Source organism: Narcine bancroftii, chromosome 4, assembly GCF_036971445.1.
Source record: "Narcine bancroftii isolate sNarBan1 chromosome 4, sNarBan1.hap1, whole genome shotgun sequence".
Classification (NCBI taxonomy): domain Eukaryota; kingdom Metazoa; phylum Chordata; class Chondrichthyes; order Torpediniformes; family Narcinidae; genus Narcine; species Narcine bancroftii.
In genome coordinates this window covers 200,361,070-200,388,959 of record NC_091472.1, presented here as the reverse complement: position 1 = coordinate 200,388,959, position 27,890 = coordinate 200,361,070, and the positions used below count along the sequence as shown (strand labels likewise).

Here is a 27,890-nt window from a genome sequence, read left to right as displayed (position 1 = left end):
GATTCCTATAAGTTTAATCATTCATTTCTCTGGTGCATTTTCCTCTGGAGTGAAATTAATGCCTCAGCACAATTTCTCTGTATTGCCGCTGTTATTTAATTCATGATAACTTTCCCCCATTCATCAGGTTTATATTTAAATCCGGTAGTGCGGAAGTTACATTGTAAATAATCACGGAGGTAAACCCTGCGCAACTGGATTCAGCTTAATGGAGAAATAAACCTGCGAACTGGTCTATGGTGCTGTGTGAGTACTGCAATAGGTGGAATATGATTTAAATTGGTGGCATAGTTCAGAACAATTGGGTGCATAAGAATAATAATATCATTAAGAACTCACAGATCTTGTACCAGATGCTATTCAGTACATCTTGACTTAAGGACTGGAGAAATTGGCATGTTAGAATGAGATTGGCATGGTACCAATATTTCTTGATTCAATAATGACTCCACAAGCTCCAGGATTCATGCAGCAGAACTTTTAAGTGGAATATAATAGAAACTAGCCTGTACTTAAATTATTGTGTGTGCAATCCTCAGAAGAACATCTTTTAACTTTTTTTTGGTGCCTGTTTTACAGACTGTTTTAAATAAGGCCAGCTCCTGTGAGCTGTGGCACAAGGCATTTTACTTAAGGCAGAACTAAAGGTTGAATATGTTTCAAGTTCTCTTGCAGGGGCTCTTGTGCTGCAATGTCTGTTATGTACTCACTCTAACAAATTGGAGGGTTGTGCCCCATACAGACAAGCAGCTCCAACTGCATTTTAATAAGGTCTAACATATTCAAAACCCATGCAAATATGGTTTGTGTTTCATTTTAAAATTTTTACACTAACACAAAGGAAAGTCAGATTGTTATTCATTTTATTAAAATCTAGTGATTGGTTATATGTAAAAGCATGGCAAGAGGATCAACTAAAACCTGCCTGGGATGGTCCCTTCTGTGTACTTTTAATTACAGACACAGCAGTAAGAACAAGAGAGAAAGGCTGGACCCACATTCAAAGAATTAATGACAAAGTGCCATAATGTTACAATTTTATTCGTTTTTTTTAATGGTTTATTCAGTTTTGTGTATTTTATTGCTGTTTTCAATGAGCTTTACATTTATTGTGGTTTTATTCAGTTCTTCTTGCATTTGATTGCTGTTTTCAATGAGCTTTACATTTATTGTGGTTTTATTCAGTTCTTCTTGCATTTGATTGCTGTTTTCAATGAGCTTTACATTTATTGTGGTTTTATTCAGTTATTCTTGCATTTTATTGCAGTTTTCAATGAGCTTTACATTTTTTGTGTTTTATTAAGTTCTTATTGTATTTTAATGAGCTTACATGTATTCTTCATTGTTGTTTACTAATTTCTTTGGAATATTGTTCGTTAATGTTTTAAGCCCCCCTGGAATAGGGGCAGCAGAGGTTACAATTCAGCTCCTTTAGAATGTAGACAGGGCATAGATTTAATGTATAGTCATAATGGGATATAAGGGATCCCAATACGGACCAGGGGAATTAAACAGCTTTAGTGGAGTACTCTCGATGTTTTAAGTACTTCTGGAGAAGGGGTAGCAGAGGTTACAGATTGTACTGTTTTACAGGCTAGAGAGGGCATAGAGGCAAGGTATTTAGAATACGGATCAGGGAAACACAGTGGGGATAGGCAGTCACACAGTGAGGCACCTGTGTACACAGACTAACCGCAAAACAAACAATGTACATTTCACACAAAGGGGGAAACTAACAAGCTAACCGCAAAACAAACAGACACTTCACACAACCACGAGACACATAATCCCCCACCTGGCTCTCTCTCTCTGATCATCCCTGAAGGGGAACACCTGTTTTCAGGGAGCTGCTGCTCATCTGGTGGTTATATAACGTGGAAAGGAGCGAAGTAGAGTGCAGGGTGTCAAAATCCTCACAAAGGACATTGGATTGTACATGTAGCAGAGAGAGAGTTGACACATATGCTAATGTACACAGACAGGCTGCAACTCACAAGTTCAATGAATGTTAGCAGACAAGCTGCAACACACAGTTAAATCACAAGAAACAATCCCCCCCCCAGCTTGGTCTCTTTTCATCACCCCATGAAAGGGAGCACCAGTTTCCAACAACGTGAGCTGCTTGACACTTTAATATCAGGCTCCAAACAGCCTTCGGAGATCGGTGGCCCTAGGGTTCGGGGCTGAAGAGGACATCAGATACGAGCCACAATCAAACGGAACCGCCTGACTACTGCTACTCGTTCGCTGCTGAAGGCAGCGTCTCTCACAGACTTCGTCGGGACAACACTTAACAAAGGTCGTGTGCTTCAAAGACACTGCTTCCATATTTCAACGTATGGGATGGACTAGACTCTTTACTGAGAACTGGAGCCTGATACTCCAAACCCTAATAAGCAGCTGGACTCACTCCCCTGACCTTCATGGTGCTCCCCTACCTAAAGACTTTACACAGACATTACAATTCGGTTATTGACCAGCTGGGTAAAACTACACCTTACACTTGAAAGATCAGTGTTACTGATCTAAAAGAAAAGTGAGGAAAGTGGGGGGGGGGATCAGTCACACTGACACTAGTAACCAAAGATCAGTAACACTGATCATGGTGAAAGATCAGTATTACTGATCTAAAAGAAAAGTGAGGATTGTGAGAGATGGGAAAATTGACCTAAAATTATGAACATGGAAGAAACTAAAGTTCATCAGTAAAATGGCTGAAACCAGTTCAAACAGGATAAGTTTGGGGCTTAGGATGCAGGAAAGCAGAGTCAGCACGATTAACATAAGAATCTTCTATCCTTTGTGACAAGACCATAGGACTAAGATAAGGAATGGTAAGGTACAATAGAATGTAGGAAGTTGAGGTAGTCTGGATCAGATAAGGGTCTCCTAGCCCTGGACAGAAGTACCAAGTCATACATTTCTAATTAGCTAACCATACACAGATTTATACATATGAAATTAGCCAACCCTAGATAGAATGAGTCAACTCTGCATATCAAGAGACTGTAGCCCAGAGAATCAGGAAGGTGTGAATAAGGACAATGACATGAAGGGACACCGACAGGATACCCCCCTGGTCCTCCAAGTGTACTGAAACTGCACGTAGGCAGGAAGAATTACCTATGCCAAACCCATTCAGGGGGCAGAAGAATGTAAGGGGGAGGGCATTCTGATACTGAAATTGACTGTATAAAAGTTGGGTGAGCCCCAGTATGTGTGTGTATTCCCAGGGTAAGGGGAAGCACCCAACTTTGCATTGTTGTAGTAATAAATGTTCTTTGTTCTCAATTTTTGTCTCGAGCAATTTCTTTAAAGGTACTTTAATTCCTAACAATAGGAAGCAAAGAGTTATACCCAATGTGATGGGCCTGAGCCCTGCATCAAGCCATGAGCAAAAAATAGGCAGGTGTCTGAGTAAAAAGGCGGGGAAGAGGAGGGAAGAAGGGGCAGGTAGAGGAACACAGGCCACAGGAAAGGGGTCATAGGTGGATATGGATGAGAGGGTGGAAGAGAACCAGACCACATTTGGAGTACATATTGTGGACCCATATCTAAGGAAGGGTGTGCTAGCATGGGAGAGGGTCCATTAAGCAATTAGAGCTGTTGTGTAAAGGAGAATTATCCCAGGGTTGACGTGCGAGGAGCATTTGATGGGTCTGGGCCTGTACTTGGAGTTGAGAATGACGAGCAGGGGGGTAATCTTATTATAAGATACTGAATACAGAAAGGCTTGGAGAGAGTGGGCATGGAGATGCTTCCAGAGGTGGGAGAGTCTATGACAAAAGGGCACAGCGTCAGAATGTACAGACATCCCTTCAGAACTTTTTTCAGACTGAGGATAGTGAAACTGTGGAATTCACTGTCACCTTCAGATGTGGAGACTGTCATTGGGAGAAGGTTATGCGGAGAAGACAGGAGATTGGAGTTGAAAGGAAAAATACATCAGCCATGATTTGAATGGTGAAGCAGACTTGATGACCTGAAGGGCCTAATTCTGTTCCTAGGTCTTATGGAAGAGGAGAGGGCTGAAAAAGATGTTGTCTGATAGGAGGAAGGAAGGGAAAGGGGCGAGGAGCTGAGGAGGGGAAGGGGGCGAGGAGCCGGAGGAAGGGTGGGGCCGAGGAGCTGGAGGAAGGGCGGGGGCGAGGAGCCAAAGGAAGGGCGAGGGCGAGGAGCTGGAAGAAGGAAGATGTAGATGGCAGGCAGGTGAGGTAGGTGGGGAAGGGGTGAAGAGAGGAGCCAAAGAGATAAGGGAAAGTAAGGGGGGGAGGGTGAAATGAATATAGGGGTGAGGGGGTACCTGGAAATTGGCTGTTGATATTAACGCCGAGCAGTTGGAGATTGCCGAGATAGAATAAAAGGCTATTGACGGACAGGTCAGTGTGGGAATGGGTAAAGTCCTTGCAGTTGCAGTGGACGGAGCAAAAGTGTTTCAACACCTCTGGCAGTGCGTGTATCCGGAGAGAATACTTTCTATGGTGCTGAGTGTTCAGTCTGCCAAAGTAAAATGTTCTATTTTAGATTCCCAAGGACTTAGACCGGAGGACCACAGACTTAAATGTCATTAAGTCCTTCATCCTTTTAAGGCACACGTGCCATGTTTATTATACATATTTATGTTTCCTTCAGCTAGTTTTTGTGCCAAGGATCTTTACACAACAGCTCTAATTGCTTTTTTTTAAAATGAAAAAGCTGACAATGGCTCGTTGCAAATATTATAAGGTAATATCAAAGTGTGCTTGAACATCTCACAGGTCAGGTAACATGTGTAGAAAAAGTATTAGCATTAACAGTTGATGTTTAAGATGCTTCATTGTTCACACTTTTTGTCCCAGCACAGATGCTGGCTGGCAACTATTTCCCACATTTTCTATTTTTATTTTTCGATGTTCAACACCTACAATTTTTTGATAGTCATTTATTAAAATTACTGATGGGCTAAAATTACTTGGCCAATTAGTTGGGAATTCTCTTGAAGTTCTATGGGTCTGCCTGTCCTTACTGTTGCTACATAAAGGACACTGTTTGACCTGCTGAGCTTCTCCAGCATTTTGTGTTTTTATTTAATACAAGAGGAGGTCTCGAATCAAAGGCTCAATTTTCTTGCTACTGCTGCCTCGACATTTAAAAAGAATGCAGCAAATTTGTCGACTCTCTTCTTGCAATCGTTGCCTGGTTCTAATGTTTGCCTGCTGCATCAAATTTCACTCAGCTTTATTTTTGAAAAGCCCCTATTATAAAGAACAAGCAAGTTTTGGGCCAAAAGTAGGTAGGGGACAACAGAAAATAGGAAGAGCCACAGGGTACCTTGGGTTAAAACTGTTGTCACCAGGGATGTCTCACCTCATTTTTAAACAAGGTTTCAGAAACAGTCTGTCTTTACTTTGCAGAGATTTATGGTGCAGAGCGAGCACAAATTAATTCAATATTTGCATGACGCCACAAGCCCGACACCACATGGTCATACAACAGGATTTACGACTGGGATTAGAGCCAGAAAATACTAATATGTAACCATACATCAGGAAGGAGACAAGAAAAGTTATTTGTCAAAGAGTATTGGAATACAAAAAGTGCTGGAGAAACTCAGCAAGTCACAGAACTCCTTTAGATATTGCTTGATCTGTCGAGCTTCCCCAGCAATTCCACTATAATGCCAGTGTCTGCACTTTCCTGTTTAACTTTATGTCCAAGAGTATTGCTCAGAACTCTGTAGACTGGGCAGTCCAGCGAAGGTCTTACCTGCCCTCTGCTGCGGTTGACACCACACCCTGCTCCCCTGCAGCCTGGGCGACCCCCATGGTAGAGCTTGGAAGGTTGCCTGACCTGTCTCCAGGTGCAGCAGTGGATGCAGAAGCTGGGCTGTAATCCGAATGGTCAGCACCAATTAACACCTGGTCTGCTTGAACCTGTGTGCAATTGAAACAAACAGATGTCATTCACAGGATACAGGAGCAGAAGTCGGCCCATCAAGTCTTCTCCGACATTCTCACGAGCTGATCCATCCTCCCACAGAGCCCCACTCCCCAGCTTTCTCCCCGTAACCCTTGATGCCCTGACCAATCAAATACCAGTCAATCTCTGCCTTAAACACACCCAACCACCTCACTTCCACAGCCACCTGTGGCAACAAATTCCAGTCTCACGATCCTCAGACGAAAGAAATAGATGCCCTTTTTATCTTGAAGCTGTGCCCTCTTGTCCTAGATTCCCCTAAAGAGCCATATGCCCAAAATGTAGCTGAATCCTACTGTGGTGCTGGAAAATTAAAAAACAAATTTTCTGGGCTCATAAATACAATTAGCATTTTTTACAGTTTCCAGGTTTCTCCAGTTGTTCCAGTTTTGTCCCACCCTCTACAATGTATGGGGTTGGTAGGTTAATTGGGTGTAATTTGGCAGCACTGATTTCCTGGGCCGGGAAGGCCTTCTACCATGTCATGTCGTTAATTTTTTTATTGAAAATTCTGGCTTTTCAGCAGCAGACAACACCGGAAGATGTGTTCATGCGCTGAGCTGGAACTCCTGAGCATGCATATGGGGTCCAGGTCAAATTTCAGATCCTGTTTCTGGAGAGTAGGACTTCAGCGAGAGAAGGAGGGGCCCTCGGGCGTGTTGTCGTGTTTCAGGGATACAGGTGGAGGGGCAAGAAGAGGGTTGCCTGGCTGCAAGTGGACCCTGCTCAATAAACATGCCACCAGTTTTCATCCAATGGCCACGGTGCTTTTCCCCTTCATCTGGGATATGCTCTCCTCAAACAACAACTACATCACTTGGTGTAGAGGGCAGGGCGAAACGCAGCACTGAAACAAACCCAAGTCCGATAAAAAGGAAACCACACCGCCAGCACAAACCAACGGAGACCCGTGTTGAATCCGGTGTGAAAACACAAAAATTGCAGACACTGGAATCTTGAGGGAATAAAGGTGCAGGGAACTTAGCAGGTCAGGCAGCATCCATGGAGTGAAATAATGGCCAGTGTGTGTTTCGGGTTGGGAAGACTAAAAGATATTGTAATTGATAAGATTTTCTAGTTTGTTGAAAAATAAATGGTGGTGTTGCTGCTGGTGCAGACACAGCACTGCTCCGCCAATTGGCCAGTCAGATTGTCGTTGGCTACATACAGGCTTTAAACAGCCTATTAAAGGAGCCAACGGTGGATTATTTTAAAATTCCGCAACCGCAGGGTCTGAGCCCAAGATGGGAGCACTTATGATCGGCAGGAGCCACGAGGGGTTGCAGACTCCAGGGAACAGCAGAGGACCAGCGCAGGGCACCAGAAAACATTTTTGAAGAAGCAGATGAGATGACCCACGGAACGGTTAGCTCGGCAACGGACCAGCAATGCTGAAGAAGACGCAGGCAATGGTGGGCTGTTGGCGTCTCAAGGCAAGGAATTTACGCAGGCTGCAGGCATCTGTGGTAAAAGGATTCACACCAGGCTTCGGACTGCTAGAGACTGGCTGAAGGGGTAGCAGGTAGTGGGACGCAAGAGGGTACTGTGGGTGCTGGAGGCTTCCCAATTGTGCCAGAGCTGGAGCTCAGGTTGCTGAATGTTTGGACTGAAGGCAGTGGAGGCTGGGGTTGAATCCGTGGACATTCAGTGACTCTGAGGACACTCTCTTTTGCTTTCCTTTCTCAGATTCAGAATTTACTGACATGAACAAGTCACAAAATTTGTGGCAGCATCACAGTACAAACATTCAGATTAACCATCTTACAAAAAGTCAAAGTGAGGCAGTGCCTGTGGTTCATTGTTCATTCAGGAATCTGAGGGCAGCGGGCAAGAAGATGTCCCTGTGCCACTGAGGGCTCGTCTTCAGGCTCCTGTATCTTTTTCCCCGATGACAGCAGAGTGAAGAAAGCATGGCCTGGGTGGTGGGGATCTTTGAGGATAGAGTCTGCTGTCTTAAGACACCGCCTCTTGTAGATGTCCTCGATAGAGTGAAGTGTGGTGCCTGTGATGTTGCAGGCTGAGTTAACAACCCTCTGGGGTTTATTCTTGTCCTGAGAGTTGGCGCCTCCATACTGAACAGGGATGCAACCAGCCCGAATGGTCTCCAGAGGCTTCAATGATATTCCAAATCTCCTCCAACACCTCACAAAACAAGGAAATTTCATGTAATAACACACTTTCTGTTTTATTACATGACAATAAAATAATCTTGAATCTAAAATGTTTCCGCAGTGACTGCATTTCAAAAGAGCCACGAAGTGCACAAGACAGATTCCAGCAGGTGGAGGACTCGCACCAGATGAGGGGGTCCAGTTGTAGCAGGGAATCAACATTTCCAAGAATCCATCTCAGCAGATGGTAACGTCACCAGAAGGTCAGGTCCGCAGACCCCTGCATTACACACAGCCAGCCGACACCCACTCAACGCCGTCATGAGTGTTGGATTTAGCACTTGTAAAACGGCGTCCAGATTTACAAAGCATATCATTAAATGGAGGTGAAGAAGAAAACCTGCAGATGCTGTGGTCAAGCGCAGTACAAAAAAAATGCTGGAGAAACTCAGCAGCTCACGCAGCATCCATAGGAAGTAAAAAGCACTTAATGCTGAGCTCACACCTGTATCCACCTATTTCCTTTTACCTGCGCTACTCCCCCTTCCATCTCCTCCTCCACATCTTTTTATTTAGGCAATTGCCTGTTTTTCCACACTCCCGATGAAGGGCTCAGACCTGAAATGGTGTCTGCCTTGCTTCCTGTGGATGATGCATGGCCTTCTGAGTTCCTGCAGCACTTTTGTGTGCTGTAAATCTTTAAATAAACCAGGGAGAACTATGGAGAGATGGAGCTCAGATCTCATTATCAGCTGGAAAAATTCTGCAGCATCAAATCCAAAAGAGGATACAGTGAAGTCCATATGAGCTTCACTAACAGCGTCGTTTCAGTAATAACTCTCTTCGACAGATTGCACCGAGTTGGAATTTGATGCATAATTAACCAGGAGGCAGCAATCAGGTTGGGAGAAAGCTGAGCCAACGATTCGGCAGACAGCAGTGCAGTAGTTATGCGACAGACCACTGCTATATGTAGATTGTGGAGGAACATGTGGCCTCTGTCTGTCTGGAACATTGTGGATTGCGGATGGTCACGTTACCTCCCTGACTGAAACATATTCAGAGGTTGCATCACCTGCCAATCAAAGTTGGACTCCATCACCCACTAGTGCACACTTCATTTAAATGACTCAGTGTCATCAATGGCCAGACGGCCAGTCAGAACAGTATAAAGATCAACGCATGCCACATTTCTCTCTCTCTCTCTCTCTCTCTCTCTCTGCCCCTTGGTCTAAGTGCCAGACACAGTCCATGCCAAATCGCTACCGTGAACATCGCTGGAGGAGTCGCAGGTAAAGTGTGCATTGCACTTAAGTTAAGCCATAGTACTGTGATAGATCAGTGCTTGCAGAGCGCCGCACCCTCCGTTGGTACAGGGATTTGGGAGTGTGTCTGAAAGTCCCTGTCGGTGAAGTGTGTACGCTTATGGGAGCATTGTAGAAGATTGGTGGCCACTAGTATTGGAGTCCAACCTGGGTCCGATGAGAATGTTTATATAGTTGTTTAGCAGTAAAGTAATTAAGTATCATTTGACATTTTCCTCTGTTTGTCTCCTGTGTGTTCAATAAAGTTACCTTTGATTGTAGCACTTGTGTCCAGACTCATTTCTCTGTGAACTCACCGAACTTGATGCTTTCTAAACACAACAATCATGCACTTGAGCTTACAGAGTGTGTGCCCGCTGCCCTGGAATAGCATGTCAATCCTGCTCCACATCACTGCGACTTCAGCCCCTTTCAGTTCCTAAAACTGCAGAGCTGGTGGTGAGTTAGTGCTAGCTCTAGTGACCCGTGCTCAAATCTGCTGCACATGCTCCCCGCGATCACGATCGCTCCCCGCGATCACGATCGCTCCCCGCGATCACGATCGCTCCCCGCGATCACGATCGCTCCCCGCGATCACGATCGCTCCCCGCGATCACGATCGCTCCCCGTGAGTCCCCTGGGGACTCCTATTTCCTCCCACCTTTCAAAGAGGTATGGGGTTAGTAGGTTAATTGGTCAAATGAGTAAATTTTGGGCAGCAGGGACTCATGGGCTGGAAGGGCCTGTAGCTGTGCTGCATCTCTAAAAAAAAATTAATCAATTTAAACAGCCGGTGGCTGCTGCACCCTGGGACACAGTCGCATCATAGCAGTGGTTTACCTTTCTCGGACTGTCAACGTGAGTGGGAGCGTTGACAATGTTTGCGCCTGAGTGGGGAGGATTCTCAGAGAATGAAGCAGCTCCCTTCCCAGAATGCACCACGGCCTGCTGTTCCTCAAAGCTCCTGGGAAAATTAGAATGGGAATCAATTATTTCTGTGTTCCAGTGTTAAACAGAATCTGTAACTGGCAGCATGCTTGAGGCAGGGGAGGCCACATTTTCAACCAGGAGATGGATTTCAGAGAAGGCCCCAATGCGGCTGATTTCAAGTTCTCTCCACTGTGCAGCTGCTCAGTGTAAATCCTCACAGTGCGACTTTGGGACCAGCAAGTTCATTTCCCCCAAACAGGGTAGTTCCTTCAGGAATCACCATTCAAAGGTTCTGTTGCAGATCAAGCCTCAAGTGGAACTGCTTCTTCCTCTGAAAAAGGATCACTGGAGTCTCCCTTCCTCCACCCCCCCTCCTCCTCTGCACCCAATGACATGATCCATTGGGATCGTATCCGAAGAGGGTGCAGAAAATCATTGAGGATCCCTTCCACCCTGCACACAGCATCTTTCAGCTGTTCCCATCGGGGAAGAGATTATAGGAGGATCAGGTCCAGCATCACCAGGCTGAGGGACAACTTCTTCCCACGAGTAGTGAGAATGGTGAACGATCAAAGGAACTGCTCACACTAACCATCCGAGACTCATATATACGAAACGATATTTATTAATTTATTCATATAGTCCCTCAGATTTGTGGGGATTCACTCCGATCTCCCTCTTATCTGTGAGCATTGACCTTGATGTCTCTTGGCTTAGTAACGATTGTACAGTCACTCCACCATCTCACCTCTGGTTGGCCTCCATCTCCAACAAGGCCGACAAAGCTGAGGTCCCCTTCTTCCCGAGAGGTGGGCCTGCTTGTTCGGGGGAATAACCAGACAGGGACCCGGTCACCTGCAGGCCTTTGATGGGGACTGCTTTCTGAAATGGAAGAGGAAAGCCTGAGTTAGTCAAACAAGAGTCACATTTGGGAAAGCGCTGGTTCCAATGGATGACAGTCTAGTTAGAATCAGTCATTACAGTCGGAAGGTAACAGTCGGCGAAAGGAGCAGTCCCATCTTACTCTGCCAGCTGGAATCACAGGAGACTGCTGATGCTGAAATCTTGAACTCAATACTGTAAAAATTAAAACCTTGTGTTTTTTTTAAACTCTTAGTTAATTTTGTACCTATCTCTTAGGAGTGCTATTGTTTGTAGTGTTACCACATTTACTGTGATGTAATATGCCGTAATATCAGCACAGGCTAACGGCTTGCTCATTATTCTTCAGGATGTAACGGCGTGAGCACGAGAAATTTTTCTTTGAATTTTTTTGTCTCTTTAAATACCGTTATGTATTCCTTTAAGATAGTATCTCTACATATTTTTTGTATCATTATTCAGTAAATGCTTTGTTATTCATCATTATGAAAGTCTTAATGTGAACCAATGCAAAATATTTATCCCTTTTATCAATGAATTAAAGCTACATAAAGCAGCAGCCACAGAGTTGGATTTGTTGGATTAACATGATCGAAATTCGGTATATCGTAGCTCATGTCTTTGGAAGATGATACTTTGAAATTAGGATATATTAGAATAAGGAAAGGGTCATCTATATTTTGATTCAAAGAAAAATTTTAATTGTTAACTTTGTTTGGAAGAAAGGCTCATAAAATTTGTCTAAAAGAATTAACTTAATTTAAAGCAAGAGGCATCTACGCTGTATTAATAGAATATTCTCGAAACCATGAAAACCTGTCTGTGAATTGCGCAGTTTGAAATTGAGCCAAAAGCTGGCCAGACACCTGCGACCTTGAAAAGATAAGCCAGAACTTTGGCAGTAGAATTAATAGGAACCATTAACCTCAGATTCACACAAAACAAAGCTCTTCGCTTCACTCGTGCTTTTGTGGAGAGCAATGAGACCACCTCACCCTGATGATTCTGTCAGAGCGATGCCTTCTCCGAATCCGATTCAAACCCTCCACAAAGCGGATGAAGCCGTCCAGAAGCTGCCACTCCTCCTGGTCAGATCGTAGCTTCTCCCCATAAACATCGCAGTGGCTCTCACCCTCCACAATCCGTTTGGTGGCTGTGACACAGGCTGGTAACAGCAGAAACCTCGTCCGCCAGAACTTCAGGGACTCGATCAAGCTGTGGAGCACAAAATCAGTATAGGAGGCACTGTGGCTCCTTCCATTTATTGGCAGAATCAGTCCTTCAAGTTGTGCATACTCCATCCAATCCTCATTCCTGAAGGCTTATCACCATGCCTTTGATGTACCCAAAGTCCACAGGGTGGAAAATTCCAAAGATACGGATCCCTCAGAGTGAAAGAATTTCCCATCTCACCAAGGCAAGCCCTGTCAGCCTGCCTCACCCATCCCAATCCAAATGTCTGTCCACATTAATCCCGTTTGTCTGCATGAGGCTCAGGGCCCTTTACTCCTTTCCTATTTAAGTCCTGGCCAAATGTCTATCAATATAAAGCTTGAAAATCCTATTGGAATCCCAACATATTGTAATTGTACATCCCTTTCCCAAGTCCCTCCCTCCCCCTCCCATTCCAAGCAACACCCTGGAGAATCTCTTCTGAACTCTCTCGCTTGCCTCCATATCCTTCCCAAAGTGTGGCAACCAGAACTGTAAACCATATTCTAAGCCTACACGAATGGTGCAACATGATGCCCCAATACTTGAACTCAATGCCTCGGTCTTTGAAGGATACCAAACACCTTCTTCACTTCCCTATCCATTTTCAGGGAGTTAAGGTTTGCACTCTAAATTTCTTTACTACATCGAGGTTCCTAAGGTCCCTTCCATTGACTGTGTATGTCCTGTAAACATTGGATGCTCCAGTGCATTACATCACACTTGTCTGGATTAATTTCCATCTGCTGCCTCTCTGCCCAACTTTCCAGCTGATCTCTATCCTGCTGTATCTACAAACAACTTTCTTTACCTGATCAATTCCACCAATTTTGTCTTCAAATTTACTAATTTTGTTCCCCCCCCCCACCGCCCCCTCCACCACCCCTTCAACATTATGTGGCACACAACAAAGGCTCCACCACTAACCCTGCAGTACACCATTTGGTTATCGACTTCCAGTCAAAATCACCACCCTCTGGAACCTATCACCCAGCGAGTTTTGGATCCAATTCACCAACGTGCCTCGGATCTTTTTAACTTTATGGAGCAGCCTACCATCTGGGACCATGTCAAAAGCTTTTCAAAAGTCCACATACACCATGTCTATTGCTCTGCCTTCATCAATTTCCCTGGATCCCTCCTTGAGAAACTCAATCTTGTGAGACACGATCTCCCCTGCAAAAAAAAACTGCACTGCCTCTTCCGAATAGGTCCCTGCCTTTCCAAGTGAACACAGATATTAATCCTCAGAATCTTCTCCCTCAACTTCTCTACCATTGTTGCAAAGGTCACCGGGCTTTCTGAACAAAGGGACAACATATGCAATCCTCTAGGCTATCAAAGATGCAAATAAAAAGTGGATCCCTAGTGATCTTCTCCCTTATTTCTATTAGCATATTTGCATGGATGTCATCCAGTCCTGTGGGGTTATCCATCCTAATGTACTTCATTATTTCCAGCACTTCTTTCATCCTGAGACAGACATGCTCCAGAATCTCAGTGTCATCACTCCCTTAACTCTCCAACCTCCATGTCCTTCTCCCTGATGAATGCCCAGGAACATTTGTTTAGGACCCTGCTCAAATCCCATGGATCCACTCATAGACCTTGCCTATGGTTCATGATGGGACCTATTATTTCCTTCACCATTCTCTTCAATATAAAGATGATAGGATTTGCCTTACATACCAAGTTCACTTCAATAACCCTTTCTGTTCTCCTAATTCCCTTCTCGTCTTAACCCATGTCCCCTGCAAATGTCAAGTGACTCAATAATCATTAATTTTCAAACCCCTTCCTTTTTTCCCTCCTGATCAAACCATCAATATCCTTCGTTAACCAGCGTTCTCTAATTTTACTATTTTTTGCCTCTTACCTTAACAGGGACATGCTGACTCTGATCTCTCTCCTGCCTTGATCTAAACACCTCCCACTGATCGCATGTTGTTTCCCCACCAGCAGCTGCTCTCAGTAGCCTTTCCCAAGGTCCTGTCTCACGATCAAAGTCCAGCTTCCCCCTGTTTAGGGCTCCCAACCCGAGGACCAACTTTCTGCATAATTACCTTGAAATTTACCGAACTATGATCACTGCCCCCAAAGGGATTCTCCCGCCCACCCCTCCCGCCCACCCCCCCCCCCCCACCACGGACTCTTCAATCGCCTGCATGTCCCTAAGACAAGATCAAGTACAGGCCCATCCCTCGTAGGCTTTCTGCTTCAGACATCTCTTGGATGCTCTTTACAAATTCCACCCCATTTAATCTCCTTGGCAATCCCATTGGGAAAGATGAATGATTACCTTATTGCTTTTACACCCTTCTGTGATCTGCCTATGTATCTGTCTAATTCCCACTGACAATTTAGAGGCTTATAGTCTCAACTCTGTTGGACGTTTTCAAGCTTAGGGGGTGGCCATTTATAACCACTTTCAATGTTTGAGGTCAACTAGGGATGACATCTGCTTCGGTTGTCAGGGTGAGGACTACCACAGGGATCCACCAATGTCAGTGGAGGGAGCTAGCGTCCTCACCCTGTCTAGGAGGCTGGGGAATGGGAATGGTGACCCACAGGGTTCCGCAAGCCACTGCCTGGGGGTGGGTGGGGGTTGTTAGGGAGACACAAACCTGAAGTCCTCAGAGCCTGACGAGCAGATGTACTGATCCAAGTAATTCCACTTGTACTCCTCCAGACACTCATGGGAGAACTCAACCCAGCATGACACAAACTCGGTGCTGGAATGTGGCGGACAGAGATTGTAAATGTACTGGATCTGAGCAGATTCATAGGGGTACCTGATAGAGACAGAGACAGCAACAATCAGAACGCTGCTGCTAGGGACAGGCTCTGCCCTCCCCACTGCTCCACAGAAAATAGGAGCAGAAGGCCATTCAGCCCTTCGAGCGTGCACCACCAATCCAATGCAATCATGAAACCTCTGTCCCCTATTCATGCTTTTAAAAAAAATATTGTTTTATTTTTCACACTGTGAACCATATCAACCAAAATATATACAAACGTTTCTCATTAAATACACACAGTGGCACTTTCTCCCTTTTTCACCCCCCCACCCTCTTCCCACCCCCTCCAAAACCAATAAATATTCAACATATACAATACAATATAACCATGAATCAATGTCTTCACACAATGAAAAATAAATAAGAAAAATGTGTCACCTACTTTTACACACTGAATCAAGTCGTTTTGTCTTCTTATCATTTTAGAGGGTGGAGGTCCGAGGTAAGCCCTCTCTGTTATGTTCCACGTATGGTTCCCAAATTTGTTCAAATAATGTGACTTTCTTTTGTAAATTATATGTTATTGTTTTCCAATGGAATACTTTATTCATTTCCATGTACCATTGCTGTATTCTCAGGCTCTCTTCCATTTTCCAAGTTGACATTACACATTTTTTTGCTGCTGCTAAGGCTATCATAATAAATGTTTTTTGCGCATTATTCAATTTGAGGCCTAATTCCTTACTTCTTATGTTACTTAGAAGAAAGATCTCTGGATTTTTTGGTATGTTATTTTTAGTTATTTTATTTAATATCTGATTTCGATCTTCCCAAAATATTTTCACTTTCTCACAAGCCCAAATTGCATGTACTATTGTTCCCATTACCTTCTTACAGTGAAAACATCTATCTGATAATGTTGGATCCCATTCTTTTAACTTTTGAGGCATGATATATAACCTGTGTAACCAATTATACTGTATCATGCGTAACCTTGTATTTATTATATTCTTCATAGTTCCAGAACATAACTTTTCCAATGCTTCATTTTTTAACCTTATGTTTAAATCCTTTTCCCACTTTTGTTTAGGTTTATAGCCTATTTCATCATTTTCCTTATCTTGCAGCTTAATGTACGTTCATTATAAATCTTTTAATTATCATTGTGTCTGTAATCACATATTCAAAGCTGCTTCCTTCTGGTAATCTCAGTTTGTTTCCCAATTTATCCTTTAAATAAGCTTTCAGTTGATGATATGCAAACATTGTACCATGAGTTATTCCATATTTGTACTTCAATGTTAATAATGTTCAAATGTTAATAAATTATTTCCCAAAAAACAATTTTCTATTCATTTGATTCCTTTTCTCTCCCATTCTTTAAAGGAAAGGTTATCTATTGTAAAAGGGATTAGTGCATTTTGTGTCAATAACAATTTTGGTATTTGTTAATTCATTTTTTTCCTTTCTAAGTGGATCTTTTTCCATATATTAAGTAAATGATGCAATACTGGTGAGCTTTTATATTGCACCAGTTTTTCATCCCACTTATAAAGTATATGTTCTGGTATTTTTTCCCCTATTTTATCTAGTTCTATCTTAGTCCAGTCTGGTTTTTCCCTTGTCTGGTAAAAATCTGATAAATACCTTAATTGTGCAGCTCTATAATAATTTTTAAAGTTTGGTAACTGCAAACCACCTTGGTTATACCTCTGTGTTAATTCATCTAACGCCACCCTCGGTTTCCCCCTTTTCCACAAGAATTTCCTTATTATTCTCTTTAGTTCATTAAATAATTTCATGTTAAGGGAATTGGCAGTGATTGAAATAAGTATTGTATCCTTGGGATCATGTTCATTTTAATGCAGTTTACCCTCCCTATCAACATTATCGGTAATTCTTTCCAATGTTCTAAGTCTTCCTGCAATTTATTTATTAGTGGCTGATAATTTAGTTTGTACAAGTAGCTTAAGTTATGATCTAACCTGATCCCTAGGTATCGGATTGCTTGTGCTTGCCATTTAAATGGCAAATTAGAACAGCTCCTAATATTCCGTCTTGGCAGTTTCCCACCAGATAGCATTAACATTGACGTGTCCATTTTCTGTTGAACATCTCCCCCTGAGTTTCCCTACCTTTCTTCCCCCCCTCCATTCAGCTCCTCATCCCCTTCTCTCTCCTATCAGAGAGCTACCCTTCCCCCCCCATGATTTTCAGCTTCTTCCTCTTCTCCCCTCCCACCTGTATCCACCTCTAACTTGTTACCTGTTAGCCTGTCATTCTCCCCTTGCCCCTTTCCTCCCCACTCCTCCTTCTACTCCACTCCCCACCCCCCACACACTTTATTCAGGTGCCTGCTGCTGTTCCATATCCCTGACCGAGGGCCCAGGCCAAAAACATTGTTTACTTCATATGGCTGCATCGTGACCTGCTGAGTTTATGCAGCACGTTCGCGCACTGCAGGAAGGCAAGTACAGTTTCTTGACCAAACCTGCCCAGACACCAAGTAGGGAAACGTCAGGATGGACCAGGCACACCTCACTTACTTAGGAAGGTAGCGAGTGACAGTGATCATCTTGTTCTTCAAGCAGACCTTGTGGAAGGTGCGCCCCATGCTCAGCCAGAACGAGATCTCCTCTTCTTCCAGCTTGTTCCTGGAGACCAGGCCTGCAGACACGGGGAGAAAACCAGTGATCAAACCCTGCTGCCATCAGATGAACTCGCAAAGTGTTAGCTTTACGGTTGGTAGGGGTGACAAGTGATCAACCAGGTAGTCACCGAAGCACTGTTGGATCCCAGGGAGGAGTGAAGGGGGCAGTAGGTGTGATGGTCAGACTCCCACCTGATGGGGGAAGAAGATCAGATTTCTCCCTGTAACCTTTTCTCCCACAATGCTTACATTACAAAGCACAGTCCATCTCTGCCTGGCATCTTTCAGTCCTCAGACTTTGGTCCAGGCACAAGGATTCAGAGCCTTTAGGGGCAGCGAAGAGGGAACAGGAATCACTGCCTTTGGATGGTGAAGGCGATCGACTCGGCCAGTGTTGTGCGCAGCTCCAATCAACTCCGCCTGCGCCGCACGGAGCTGCAATCAACTCCGCCTGCGCTGCACGGGGTTGCAGTTTGCCCCTTATGTGTGAAGGAGGGGTAGAATCTGGGGGGCAGATGAGGAGAATGCAGGGTGAGAAAAGCAGGATGAGATGAAAGAGGTGGTCAGCAGAGAATGCAGAGTCCGTGGGCCAAAGGACCTCCATCTCCCTGTCCAATGAGCCTTCCTTTCCTAGTGGAGACAGGACAGATACAATTGCAAGCCAACTCCCACACCCCATCCAAACGGCAATCCATCGCCTGCACGTTCAGTTGATGACCCCCCAGTGATTGGGCTCAGTAAGCAGGAGCTTGGCTCACTTCACATGCCTGCCCCCAGGTAAACATTGACAGCCCTGTAAAGAAAGGCTGCCACAGGTTAGTGAATCAGCTGAGACTGTGTCTGTCCTGCTGCCGCACCAGCTCAGTGACCACCGCCTTCACCAGACCATCGGGGTCCAGCCAGGCTCCTTACCTCGACTGTAGAGTGGACTGCTGCTGAGGGGAGCCGGGACCACAGTGCTGGACAGCTTGTTCTTTGGCTGCACGATGATCTGGTACCCCTGCATGAGGCGCTGGCAAATGAACTCCTCAAACACCTGCTGGGCGGACATGATGGGCCCATCCTCGTCTCTCCTGGAACAACCAGAGGGTAAAGGTCAGCAAGAACTTTGTGCCTCTCTCCGTGGTCGGGAATCAATACACAAGGGCTCAGGGAACAGGTGGGAGGAAGGAGCTTTAAAGAGGATATAAGGGGAATTTAAAAAATTTTTTACACAGATATCTGGAACTCCTAGCTAGAGGAGGCAGTAGAATGAGATGCAACACGACTTTTAAGAGGCTTTCAGACAAGTACAGGCACAGACAAGGCACAAAAGTATATAGACCTAATGCAGTTAAACAGGATTAGAGCAGATGGACAAACAGGGTCAGCATGGAGGTGATGGACAGAAGGGCCTACTAACATGTTGTACACCTCAACCCACTTCCCCCAGTGCCAATGCATCTCCAACAGACAGGGCCACAAACTGCTCTCAGTGTGAAGGTACTGAGATGGAACTGAGTGACTACAGTGAGCCCCAGCCACCCTGACCCGGCTGCGATCCCAGCTGGCCTGCGAGGTTGCTCCGGTGATATAGTCAGCCTTCCCTGGAGGCAAGCAAAGCAGGTGAACGAACCTTGGAGCTTTGAATCCTTGCTCTCCAGGAGAGGCTCACGTCGGGTTCGATGGTCTGGATCCAGCCCAGAACGACAGATGCTACGCGAGTGTCCAAACCCTCGCGGTGCGCATTGTGCAGGAGAGGCCACACACTCACCAACGCTGGAGGCTCTCAGTTGATGCTTAGTTCCAGTCACCTCAGGGCATCCTAAAGGATGACCACTGGCATGCAGTCAGGGCAACCCAGCTGCTCTCACCAACACAGTGAAGGTATATTGATAATAGCTAGTTCGAGCTTCTGCAAGGCATTTGGTGACTTCATTTAATTTGGAGATACAGCACGGTAACAGGCCATTCCAGCCCTTGAGTCCGTGCTGCCCAAATACACCCATGTGACCAATTAACCTATTAACCCCACACATCTTTGGAAGAAACCGGACTGCCCAGAGGAAGCAGACAGTGGTAGATTCGATCCCAAGTCACTGGCGTCGTAATAACATTGTCCTAACTGTACTTCCCTTAATTGAACAGTATTTCGGGAGACAAGTGTTGCTTGGACCTGATGTTATCCACGCAGTATGTCACAGAGAAGCCAGCAGACAAAATCCAGACCAAGGGTGGCACTGATAGACACGTCCAAAGCAAACACAAATGAGGCGCAACATCACACAGCGTGGAAAAAGGCCCTTTGGCCCAACCTGCCCACATCAACCCTCACTCGTCCCACCTTTGGCCCATATCCCTCTAAACCCTTCCAATCTGTGCAACTGTACAAATGCTTCTCAATCATTGCAACAGTACCTGCCTCAACCACCTCTTCTGACAGCCCGTTCCACACACCTACCACCCTCTGTGTGAAAAGTAATCCCTTAGGTTTATGTTAAATCTTCCCCCTCCCCCCCCCTCACCTATGTCCCCCTGAGACCTGGCATAATCCTCATAAATCTGCTCTGCACCTTCCTCAGCTTGGCAACATCTTTCTGAGAGCACAGTGACCAAAATCGTCCAAATGGTGCCTCACCAATGCCTCAGACAACTGCACCATGAGAGTAGAAGGGAAGTTACAAAGACTGCTTGCAACTTTAAAGTGAAAATTACAATTCCAATCCTTGCTGCCAGAGTTGGGTAAAAGTACAGTAAAACACTGCCACCTGCTGGAATGAACGGGTGCTTCTGGCTCATCAGCAGCAGCTCTCAAAGCATGAGAACTCTGGCCTCAGACTTTTCTTCAGTGTCCATTCTCAGGTCTTCAGTGTCATGGCCCAGCTGGTCTGCTCAAGCAACTTCTTTTTTCAGTAAATTTAGCAATTTCTTCCTTTTGATTTGGTTATGTATTCCGTTAATATTTAAAGTCATATAGTTCAACGTAGCCATTTCATACTTTGTTTATCTTTCCTTTCCGTTTCCTCATCATCACCTTTCCTTCTTATCCATTTCTGCTTTCTTGTTTTGAACACTTTATAAGACAACATTTCTAAAACATCAAACATTTCCCTTATTCTCCTATCTAAAATTTCTTTAACCCCACTATCCCCTCCCCTTCCTGAGTTGCCCTTTATCCCTTGTCGGGCAACCACATCTCCCCTCTCCATTTGGATTTGCGAATTCACTCGCAAGCGTCAACTGATTTCGCAGTGACCGTAACTCCTCCCCACCCAGCCCCCCCAGAAAAGATTTCAATTTTCATATATAACAAAGGTCACTCTCTTAATTCCCTCCTTACTTCCTCTCTTCCCTTTCTTTCCCTTATTAATTCTTATCTATACTCTATATATTTTCCTTTAAATACGGATACACTCATGTACACACATATATACATACACACACACACACACATATATATAGTTCGTGGTCATTTTTACTCTCGTTACATGTCTTCATTCTCTCTGCCTGTTTTGTAGTTGTTCTGCAAATTTTCGTGCTTCCTCCGGATCCGAGAATAGTCTGTTTTGTTGCCCTGGAATAACTATTTTAAGTACCACTGGGTACTTTAGCATAAATTTATATCCTTTTTTCCATAGGATCGCTTTTGCTGTATTAAACTCCTTTCTCTTCTTCAGGAGTCCAAAACTTATGTCTGGATAGAAAAATTTTTTTTGACCTTTGTATTCCAGTGGCTTTTTGTCTTCTCTTATTTTCTTCATTGCTTTCTCCAATATATTTTCTCTTGTTGTATATCTTAAGAATTTTACTAAAATGGATCTTGGTTTTTGTTGTGGCTGTGGTTTCGGGGCTAATGTTCTATGTGCCCTTTCTATTTCCATTTCTTCCTGTAATTCTGGTCTTCCTAGGACCCTGGGGATCCAATCGTATAAATTCTCTCATATTCTTGCCTTCTTCATCTTCCTTAAGGCCCACTATCTTTATATTATTTCTTCTATTATAATTTTCCATTATATCTATCTTCTGAGCTAACAGCTCTTGTGTCTCTAACTTTTTTATTAGATTCTTCTAATTTCTTTTTTAAGTCCTCTACTTCCATTTCTACGGCTGTTTCTCGTTCTTCCACCTTGTCCACTCTTTTTCCTATATCCGACATGACCATCTCTAATCTATTCATTTTTTCTTCTGCACTTTTAATTCTTCTTTTTATTTCACTAAATTCTTGTAATTGCCATTCTTTTACTGATTCCATACATTCTTTAAAAAATATATATATATCCATTGTCTTGCCTTTCCCTTCTTCTTCCATTTCTCTATGTTCTTCTTCTTCTTCCTTTGGTTTGGTCATGTTATTTCCTTGTTTTCTTTTTACTCTCTTCTTTCTTGTTCTCATTGTTTTCTATGTTCTCTTCCTGTTGTTGTGTTGCAGCTGTCATTCTCAGCTGTGGAGATCGACTCCTCAGCTGGTCCCCCCTCCCGTCAGTGTTTTTTTTTCTTGCGCATGCGCAGTTGCGCACTTTTACTTGGCTCCGTGAGCCATTTTTGTAGTCCCGAGCTCGGGACTTCAACTGACCTTAGGGAGCGGGCTTCTCTCTCTGCGGCGGGCCTCCTCGGACAGGTAAGGCCTTCACCTTCTTCTTCCGACGTTCTTTCTTCTTCTCTTCTTCCCATTGCTTTCAACTTTTCTTTCTTCGCTGCCATTTTCTTCCCACCTTTACTTTCACTTTGTTTTAATTTTTACGTTTGTGCCTTTGTGTTTTGTGTGTTTTTTTTAAAACTTTTCCGGAGAGGGCTGGAGTTCCCTGACCGGCCACTACTCCATCACGTGACTTCCCAGATGTTCCTGCTCAAGCAACTTCAATGGCAATTGCAGCGCAAAGCAGACCATTTGAGTCTGACTGCTTGCTCATCACGACGGAGGTTTGGATCTGGTCTCGGGTTGCCGATGGTTTGAACTGGAGTTCTGAGCGGCTGGAGAGCCTCTCTCCTGCTTCTCTTTCTCTGACTGTAAGGGGGGCTGGGCAATGCTAATGCAAATGGAAAATCTCTGTCTGCAGACTAAGACAATTTCAAGTAAATTTACATTTCTGTTTTATTACATGACTATAAATAGTATCTCTCACATGAATGGGGAGGTGACTGGCATTGGAATCCAAGCTATGGAACTCAATTTGTGAGTTTCTTCACATGCTAATCTTCCGTGGCTGATGAAATGCCTTCCATTCCATAAGCTCAGCTCCTCCTTCAATGAGGCCTCTGTGATTTCTACCACATCCCAATGTCCCGCACTATTTGCAACATCTCATTTCCGTGACTAATGGCTACACTCCTCCTTGTTAAGGGGCACAGGAGGCTCCAGCATAGAGTGCCTAACAAATTCAGTCAAGTTTTAACCTGATCCATTTGAGCATCATGGTGGTATATAACATTTTATTAAATGTTGGAATGTAGGCATAGAATAAACAAATGGGACGCTGCTCTTTATAGTCACAATCATACAGCATAGAACAGGCAGTTCGGCCCAACTAGTCCATGCTGACATTCTGGGTTAGTCAGATTTGCCTGCATTTTCTCCACATCCCTCTAGATCCCTCCTATCCATAAATCTGTCCAAATATTGCTTGAATGCTGTAATTGTGTCTGTTTCTGCAGTTTCCTCTGGCAGCTCAGGTCCCTCCTAAATCTCTCCCCTCTCACCTTAAACCTATATCCTCCGGTTCTACAATCATATAACCTGGGGGGGTGGGGGGGGGAAAACAAAACAAAAACAGAGCATTAACTTTATATATGCCCCTCATAAATTCTTCCCTTGGATTCCTTTGCTGCAGGGAATGTCGACCCAACCTCCTACAGCTGGGTGCCTAGAACTGCACACTGTACTCCCATTACACCATGTATGGCTGAATCACGTGGTCCAAACTTTTGTACTCCATACCCCACCGAATGAAACCAACATCTCCTTCACCACCTCATCCACCTGAGTTGACACTTTCAAGGAATTATGTCCCTGTACCCCAAGGTCCCTCTCTGTTCTATGAGAGTCTCCAGGGGCCGTTCACTGTTTAAGTCCTAAGCTGGTTTCACCTCCCAAAGGTGCAACACCTCACACTTGACGACATTCCATTTGCCATCCTTTGGCCCACCTTCCCAACTGATCCAGATCCTGTAAACCTAGATACCTTCTTTTTCTGTCCACCAATGTCATTTGCAAATTTACAAATCATCTTAATAGTACTGCCATGCAAATCATTCATAAAGATGACAACATGAGTGGTCGTGACCCTGTGACGCACTAGTGGATACAGACAAACATCCTTCCACATCGACTCGCTGCCTCCTTCCCTTTATGCAACCTACAAATCAGCAGGTCATGCAGCATCCATAGGAAGTAAAAGGAAGCCAAAGTTCTGGGCTTGGGTCCTTTGTCAGATGTCAGCAAAAACAGGCAGGCATCTGAATAAAAAAAGATTGTAGGGGTGGGGGGGGGGGGGAAGGAACACAGGCGAGAGGTCACAGGTAAGAGGGTAGAAACTGAAGAGTGACAGGTTGAGGGCCAAGGGTAGCTGTCTGATAGGAGAAGGAAGAGAAGGTGATGGCGTCTTGGAGGAGAGGGGACGGAGGGATCCGTGAGCCATTTTGGAATCCAATAGGCCAGCTCATGTAACCATCCAGACTAACCTGCTACATGGGGCTTTATCAAAGGCCTTGCTAAAATGCAAATGTACAACTGCCTTTGTCACCTCTAAAAACTCTACCACTTTTGTAACAAGATCTGCCATGCACAAATTCATGCTGAGCACCTCAAATCGGATCCTGACTATCGAAACGCAGGTAGATCCTTTCCTTTAGAATCCCCTCCAGCTATTTTCCCACCACTGATGTCAGGTTCACTGGCTGGCAGTTACCCGGCTTCTCCTTGCTGCCCTTTTAAATAAAGGCACAATAATAGCAACCCTCCAGTTTTCTGGCATTTCATTAAGGCCAAAGATACAGAACACAGAAATCTACAGCACTGCACAGGCCCTTCAGCCCACAGTGTTGTGTCGACCTAATAACCCATTCTAACAACTGCCTAGAATTTCCCCGCTACATAACCCTCTTTTACTCAGGTCCATGGACCTATCTAATGGCCTCTTCAAAGATCTTATTGTACCTGCTTCCACCACTGTTACTGGCAGCACATTCCATGCACCCACCACTCTCTGTGTGGAAAAACCTGCCTCTTGCATCCCCCTGTACTTTTTCCCCAAGCACCTTAAGGCTACACCCCTTTGTGTTAGTCATTTTAGTCCTGGGAAAAAGCATCTGGCCATCCACACAATCAATGCCTCTCATCATCTTGTACACTTCTAACATGCCACCCTCATCTTCTGACACTAAGGAGAAAAGACGAAGTTCACCCAAAGAATGCTCATGAGGCTTGCTCTCCAATCCAGGCAGCATCCTTGTAAATCGCCTCTGCAACCTCGTTACTGCGTCCGCATCCTTCCAGACCAGAACTGCAAGGGCCTCTGCAGTTTCTTCCTCAGCTTCCCACGAGCCCTTCCCATGAGAACCTTTATTGTGAAAGGTTTTGAACACAGAAGCAAGAATATTGAACTGTAGTTTTACAGGGCCTAGGTCAAGCCACACCTGGATTATTGTGTACAGTTTTGGCCTCCTGATCTGAGGAAAGACATCCTTGTGATTGAGGGAGCACAGAGAAGGCCCACCAGACTGACTCCTGGGATGGCAGGACTGATGCACGATGAACGACTGGACAGACCAAGGTTAAACTCACTGGGATCCAGAAGAACTAGAAGGGATCTCATTGATGCATGTAACACTTTGACAGAACCAGACAGATTAAAAGCAGGGAAAATGCTCCTGATGTTGGGGAAAGCCCAGAACAGTCTAATGATCAGGGAGAAGCCATTCAGGACTGAGATGAGGAGAAATTTCTTCACTCAAGAGAGTTGTGAGCCTGTGGAACTCCCTGCCACAGAAAGTTGTTGAGGCCAGTTTGTTGAAATATTCAACAGGATGTGGTCCTAATGGCCAAAGGGATCAAAGGGTGTGGATAGAAAGCAGGAATAAGGTTTTGAGGTCACATAATCAGCTATGATCATACTGAATGATGGTGCAGGCTCGAAGGGCTGAATGGCCTTCTGCCCCTACTGTCTATGATTCAATACAGAGCCATAGAGCATGGAAACAGGCCCTTTGGCCCACCATGCTGAGCAGTAATACAGAAAACAAACTGATGCCATGATTCACATTATGTCTCTGGCATCACTGGGTGTCTGAACACATCATTGTGATGTACTTGAGTTCTATTGCCATCAAACTAGTTGGATGTCTGGGACCCTCTCTTCCCCCATTCCTTTGGGTAGCAAACACATGAGCTTGTAAACACAAGCCTTGAGATTCAAGGATAGTTTCTCTCTTGCTGTTTGTTGTCAGACTCCTGAATGGACCTCCCCTGGGCCAAAGATGACGCCCCTGAACTGTTTAACTCTAAACCTTGCACTCTTTGACTTCCAGTAACACTACACCCTGCACCTTTGCTCTACCTATTGTACAGGTATGGCTTAACTTCCCTGGATAGCATGCAAAGCAAAGTGTTTTCACTATATCTTGGTACATAAATAATCTAATTCAACTTCTGGGACAAGATGACTCCTCCCACCCTACTGATGCAAATAGTAATAGTACTTGCTGGAGGACGTGTATTTAAGGTGATTGGGGGAAAGTTTAGGGGAGATGTCAGATGTACTTTTATTTACACAGAGAGTGGTAAATGGATTGCTGGGGGTTGGTGGCAGAGACATTCAAAAGGCTCTTAGACAGGTACGTGGATGTAAGGAAAATAGAGGGCTCTGGATGTGAGGTAGAGAAGGATTAGATTTTGGTGGGGCAGGTTTACATAGATTGACACAACATCGTGGGCTAAAGTGTCCACATTGTGGTGTAATGTGCTATGATGTAGTGGACCAAATGGCTTCTTTGGTGCAAGTTTCTCATTCTAAAATCAAATTGCTGATGCATCAACTTGAAACTACAATGCTGATACCCACTTAGTAACAAGCATCAGGATTCCAAGGAGTGGGCCTTTGTACACTCAGGTTACGAAGATGCCTGCTGCTATGTAGACATGGTAATCGCCGAGAGTAACTGCAACATCTAGGCCATCAACTCATCCCCTTTCTCACTCTCCCCACCTATACTGTTCTTATTACCACATCCCACCCAATGTCTTGGCACTTTCAACCTGCCTGCAGCAGTGACTCCAAAGTCAAATTTAAATGAGGGGAAAAATGCACTCCATACCTTTCGACGTCAGTCTCTGGGAGGAGGTCATAGTTGCCTTCCGTGTAGTCATTCTGCAAGCTTTGTCGATCTGGGAAGTAGTCTGTGGTGAGCGGCAAGCAGGCAGGTGTGGTGAGAGATTTCCAGTCAACGCCCACTGTGCAACAGAAACTGGGCACTACAGGAGGAGCAGACAGCATCAGAACTTCAGAGCGTCAGAGAATTATTTGGACACCGAGATCCAGGAGAGGAAGGGAAGGGGTGGATCAGGAAATAAAGCCGTTGATTGAGCAGAAAGAAAGAGTGAAAAGAGAAAAATAAAAATTAGCTGTTAAAAAATAATTATATTTAAATTTAACATGCATTTACGTTATGCAAAATTTTGACAGCAATAATCTTGACACAGAATTAATACTCATAATCGTTAAACACATAGATCAAATGGGTAGCTTGCAAAACAAGGGAAATCAATTGTCTTGATTATATATTTCATCCATTGTTAAAATTGGCAGCACTGGAATCATTGGATAAAGTGAGGATTCGCTCCAACACACTAATACAGACAAAGGAGAGGAATTACATACCAGCCACAAGTCTCAGCACAGGAATGTGGAAACCAAAAATACAAGAGCAGATGTAAAAGTGGGGAAGTAAATCAAAAAGAGCACAAGATCCCTGCCGTGTCTGATGCCACTGCTGGCAAACACAGCTTTACCCCCTCCTGGGTTATGAGGAGTCGCGAGGAAGCCTTTCTGAAGTCAACTCCAGTGTGATGTCTCTCCAACTGCAGCAGGCCAAACAGTATTAGGTGAACAAGTGTTTTAAAGCTTTAAAATCA

General features: G+C 44.6%; 1 protein-coding gene across 24 annotated transcripts in view; it reads right to left on the bottom strand.

The window, feature by feature from the left end:
- Positions 1-27,890, bottom strand: part of depdc5 (DEP domain containing 5, GATOR1 subcomplex subunit) — a 236,158-nt gene that overhangs the window by 58,050 nt on the left and 150,218 nt on the right. For 23 of the 24 annotated variants that reach the window (XR_011356326.1, XM_069933595.1, XM_069933598.1 and 20 more), the window contains 8 exons: positions 27,074-27,257; positions 18,698-18,858; positions 17,682-17,802; positions 15,022-15,189; positions 12,181-12,400; positions 11,052-11,185; positions 10,214-10,337; positions 5,746-5,912 (listed from right to left, as the gene is read on the bottom strand). Coding sequence is in view for 23 of the 24 variants with exons in the window: in XM_069933595.1 (XP_069789696.1) it covers positions 5,746-5,912; positions 10,214-10,337; positions 11,052-11,185; positions 12,181-12,400; positions 15,022-15,189; positions 17,682-17,802; positions 18,698-18,858; positions 27,074-27,257 (1,279 nt within the window). In the remaining variant the exon portion in view is untranslated. The remainder of the gene's footprint in view (positions 1-5,745; positions 5,913-10,213; positions 10,338-11,051; positions 11,186-12,180; positions 12,401-15,021; positions 15,190-17,681; positions 17,803-18,697; positions 18,859-27,073; positions 27,258-27,890) is intronic. The other variant, XM_069933590.1, reaches the window with a different exon arrangement.